The sequence below is a fragment of the Populus euphratica genome, unplaced genomic scaffold (genome assembly GCF_000495115.2).
Source record: "Populus euphratica unplaced genomic scaffold, PopEup_1.0 scaffold4.1, whole genome shotgun sequence".
Lineage (NCBI taxonomy): Eukaryota > Viridiplantae > Streptophyta > Magnoliopsida > Malpighiales > Salicaceae > Populus > Populus euphratica.
In genome coordinates, this window is record NW_011499859.1 from 76,991 (window position 1) to 82,022 (window position 5,032).

At 31.6% G+C, this 5,032-nt stretch overlaps 1 protein-coding gene across 1 annotated transcript; it reads left to right on the forward strand.

Annotated features, from left to right (window-relative positions):
* The first annotated feature begins 3,277 nt into the window (after positions 1-3,277).
* Positions 3,278-4,813, forward strand: LOC105124120 (probable purine permease 4). The gene has a single exon (XM_011023989.1). The coding sequence runs from the start codon at positions 3,360-3,362 to the stop codon at positions 4,602-4,604; it is 1,245 nt and encodes a 414-aa protein (XP_011022291.1). The 5' UTR covers positions 3,278-3,359; the 3' UTR covers positions 4,605-4,813.
* The last annotated feature ends 219 nt before the right edge of the window (positions 4,814-5,032 follow it).

Sequence of the window (5,032 nt, forward strand, 5' to 3'; positions counted from 1 at the left end):
AATATTATATTTATTAAAAATAAATTTTTATAATTTACTTTATTTTTATAAATTTATCTCAATCTCATCCATTATTTCATGAATTTAATAGATTAGCTTTGGTTTAATTAAGTTGTTTCTTTGGATCATTTATTTAATTTATTTTTTTTATTTTATTTTTTAATATTGGATTAATTGGAAATTAAAATTTGTAATATTTTTTATTTTTTTTCATAACATTATCCTAATCTCATAATTTGAATAGTAAATTTGACAAATTATTCCATGTTGATTAAAATATTATTTCGTTCTTTTAAATTTTTTTTATTAATTTCATCATTTGATATTACATTAATTAGGAATTGGCCTTCATGAAATTTTTTTATATGATTTATATAAGCTTAATATGGTCTAATGAATAGGGTCACAGATTTAATATGTTAATCTCAATTAATTTAGTATATTGTTATCTCAATATTTAAAAAAATACACCCAACATGTGATTATATCAATATTCAAAAAAAATATCGCTCATTATACATTATATTTCGATTTTATGATTATTTATTTTAATTTAAAAATATATTATCGATGCTTAGATATTTATTTTTACTTTAAAAAACCTAATTCACCTTATATCGCAATAATCGGATAAAAAAACTAAAATATTTGAAGATTCTACACGTCATCTAATGTAACTTCTATATGAGTTCGATGTGCATATCACTATTCATGATCCTTTTTCTGTTTTTTCTACGTCAAAGAAATTTTGGTATTCTTAAATCTTGGGCATTATTGTTTTTTTAACTACAATGAGGTCATTCCAAGTTAGTTGATATGGCTTTATTTGTCACTTGGGGTTGCATGTTCTCATAAATCCAATATGTTGGTTAATATTCCAACATTAAATTACAAACTAATTTTACAAAAAATAGTTTTACGTCCATCTTCAAACTAAAATTGAAAGATGGAACAAAATTAAAATTAAAAAAAAAAAAAAACTTCCCACGCGTTTATTGTTCATAGGGCATCAAAATGTGCGGTTTGGTCTTTCAAGTCTTACTTTCTTCGTATTTGACCCGGTTCTTGGCATTTTCATGTTTCTCAAGAGGGGTGTGGTTCCTACCTTTAATTATGTCCGAAAAGGTGAATTGATGCATTTTTTTAATTTGGTTTCATTTGGTTTTTTTATCCAGTTGAAATATATTAACCCAAGCGCTTGACTTGGGATTTATAGTTTTGGACTAGGCTTGCGGGGCAGGGTCTCCAGGCCAGGCCCATTTAGGTTTTTTTTTTTAATAATTCTATTTTTTACATTAATTTTATAATAGGATTTATTTTAAATAATTTTATTCAAATAATATTTAAATAATTATTCGATAATGCCATGGTTTTCAAATAGTATTATATATAGCTTTTTAGAACAATATAGACTAGTACGTCTTTAATAACTTTTTTTAAATAATTATATTTTTTACATTAATTTTATAATAGGATTTATTTTAAATAAATTTATTTAAATGATATTTCAATAATTATTTGATCATGCCATGGTTTTCAAATAGTATTATAGCTTTTTAGAATAATAAAGACTATTAGGTTTTTAATTATATATGAATGTGATATGCGTAATTTTTATTTAGAGATTTCTTACATAGATAAAATATCAATTTTATTATATTTTTATTGTAAATGTTTTATATGGTTTTTCTCAAAATTTATATGCTTTGATATTTTAAGTATGAATTATAATTGATTTATGATTTTTTTTAATTTGCTTTGATTGTAGTCATAATATTACATGGATTGCACTAACTAGTTATTATATTTAACTACGTGTTTAATATTATGATATATAATAATTTTAATATCAATAAACAAAAAAAATATGCTAATATTTACAAGTCTTGCTAGTTTATAAGATAGTTAAATGTAGACTGTGCTGACTAATATATATATAGCTCTATTTGTTTTATAGAAAGTAATTTTTTTAAAATAATTTTTAAATAAGACTGTGCTGACTAATATATATATAGCTTTATTTGTTTTCCATATATAGCTCTATTTGTTTTATAGAAAATAGTTTTTTTAAAATAATTTTTTAAAATATTTTATATTAGTTTACCATTCAAATATAAACAAATTTCAAAAATAATTTGAGTATTTTTCAATTTATTTTCTACATCATGGAATATCAAAAAATAATACTCTAGAAATTAACTTTTCATTAAAAAAACAATTGAAAAAAATCCCACAAACAAACAAACAAACAAAGAGTCATGTAGTGACAGTTCCAATATCAGTATAATTACTCTTAGCCCCCCAAGAGCATGTATTTCGTTTCCTGAAGGGGGAGACGGACACATGTGAGAGACCCAGTAAACCCAAAACTGAAAAAGTGAGGAAATGCCATTGCCATCATGCCACCTCGTTGCATGCTCACATTTCACTCACTGGTTGATATCTGGCAAGAACAAGTGGGCTTAGGCAGGGGAGTTACAGCAAGAAAAGGATAAACGGGAGAGATAATTAATAATCAGTCAAAGTTAGCTGTTCCGAAGCATAAACTCTCCCTCCACCTGTGCTTTCCTTCTGATAACCATGTGGTATCTGAGCCATTTGTCAAGATTTATATTGAAGAAAGAAACAAAAACTCTTCCTTCTCTCATGCTTTTCCGAATCAAGCCTGCCTTCGCAGTCCTTTTCTAGACAATCATTTATGATGCTGCATTGCTGTCTTAGACTCCCGGCACCATGCTATCAGGGATACCATGTAGAGTCTGGTTCATCGCTGGAACTTTGTAGGCAAGGGGACGAAGATATATACAAAAGCCTAAACCTACCCTTTCAAATAAATTGCTGCATCCCCCATTAATGTTCTTAAAATAAAACTGAATTAATAAATAAATAGCTTTCTTTTTTTGTGATAGGAGATCAACCTAACACCAATAGGATAGATAAACTTAATACTAATAAATTGCCATATATGGCTCTACGTTCTTTATTGGAGTATTTCTAGCCTAATCGAACGCAGAAATTATTGAAAGCAGAGAACAAATGCAGAGGCAAGATTAATTGTAAAGTTATTAGTATATGATTATATCCTTGGGTCCCTATCTCTCTCTCTCCCTCTCTCTCCGGTTTGTAATCTTGGAGCTTTCGGTTGAAGCCGTCCACAGGAAACTTCACATGTATGAGCCAAAAATCACAGACCCCACGATTATGTATGCACAATACACTTTAAAGTTATAATTCAGGTTCATTTTTCTAACCTAAAATCAACTTGGTGCACTCCTTATATAAGAAGCCAGGAATCAAAAGTCATCCACCTCATTATCAAGAGACTACCAATTTCCTTAGTTTCAACTCCTCTTAATTTAATGGATGTCTTGGTACACGCATCACCTCCAAATTCTCCCAAATCCCATCTCTACTCTCCAAGTGCTCTCAAAACCAAAAACAATATCGAAACAATTCAGGAACAACAAAAGCCAGACCAAGATTCCTCATCATCACAATCTCCAGGGATCACCATGAGCAATGATTCAAATATTAGTGTGCAAGAAGACCAAAAGGCCAGGACAAACAAGAGATATATCTTTCTTTTGGTGATCAACTACTCGTTCCTGTTTGTGGGCTCGCTCTCTTCTAGTTTACTATCGAAGTTTTATTTCAACCATCAAGGTTCTAGCAGATGGGTCTCTACATGGGTTCAATCCGCGGGTTTCCCTCTCCTTCTCTTCCCCATCTACCTCCCTTTTTATGTCTTCAAATGCACTGATAGACGTCCATTTAGTCTCTTCACTCCAAAACTGTTAATCTTATCAATCTTCATAGGTCTCATGTTAGGCTTGAACAACCTTCTCTTTTCTTGGGGTAATTCTTATCTCCCAGTATCAACCTCATCTCTCCTTTTGTCTTCACAGCTAGTGTTCAATCTCATCCTCTCAGTGATCATAGTAAAACAAAAGATCACTTTTCAAAATTTCAACTGTGTAATCCTCTTGACCCTAAGTTCAGTTCTGTTGGCTTTAGGTTCAAGCCATGACAAGTCCCAAGGTCTAACCCGTGCAAAATATTTCCTTGGCTTCTTATCAACAATAGGAGCGGGCTTGTTATTTGCCTTATATTTACCAGTCATGGAGAAGATATACAGAAGGATCTACTGTTATGAGATGGTGGTGGAAATGCAGCTGGTGATGGAGATTGCAGCCACAGCTCTGGCGACCATGGGGATGGCATCAGCCGGAGGTTTTTCAGAGATGAAACGGGAAAGCCAGGTCAAGTTTGATAAAGGAGAAAGGGTTTATTGGATTACAGTGTTTGCTAACGTGGTTACTTGGCAGTTATGCTTCATGGGCACAGCAGGAATGGTTTTCTTAACATCATCACTAACAGGAGGGATTTGCATGACTGCCCTCTTGGCCATGAACGTGTTAGGAGGGGTGGTGGTCTACGGAGATGAGTTTGGTGGTGTCAAGGTAGTGTCCACTGTTCTTTGTGGGTGGGGTTTTTGTTCTTATGTCCATGGTCTATATCTTAAGGTGAAAGAAGAAAAGGAGATGGAGAATAAAAATCATGGGATGGAGATGGCTCATCATGCTGTAGCACCCAACAATGTTTAATGGGTTATTAACATCATGGCTTTTCATGTAAAGGCGATCGAGGAGAGAATTAAGCAGTTCCACTCCTATCCTTTGTGTTAGTACTGATGTAATAATAATCTGAGATGAGAAGATGTTGGAGGCAAGATGACGACTTAGATTCCGTTTCATTTTCCCTTTTGTATTATCAGCCTCGTTACACTAATTATCATCTTCATCCTAATTGTTAAGGCCCGCTTGAAAGTCAGTGTCCGCTAGGTCGGTTTATTTTGAGGTTGACTTTATATCTTTTTGAGAAAAAAGAAACAAGAAAATCTGATAGACCAACGGGATCCTTCTTTCTCTTTCAATTCTAACACTGCTGTCAAACAATCATTTCTAAAATATAATTTATATTTTTTCTAATATACCTCTTTAAATATGTTTCTTTTACTTGAAAACGATCACTA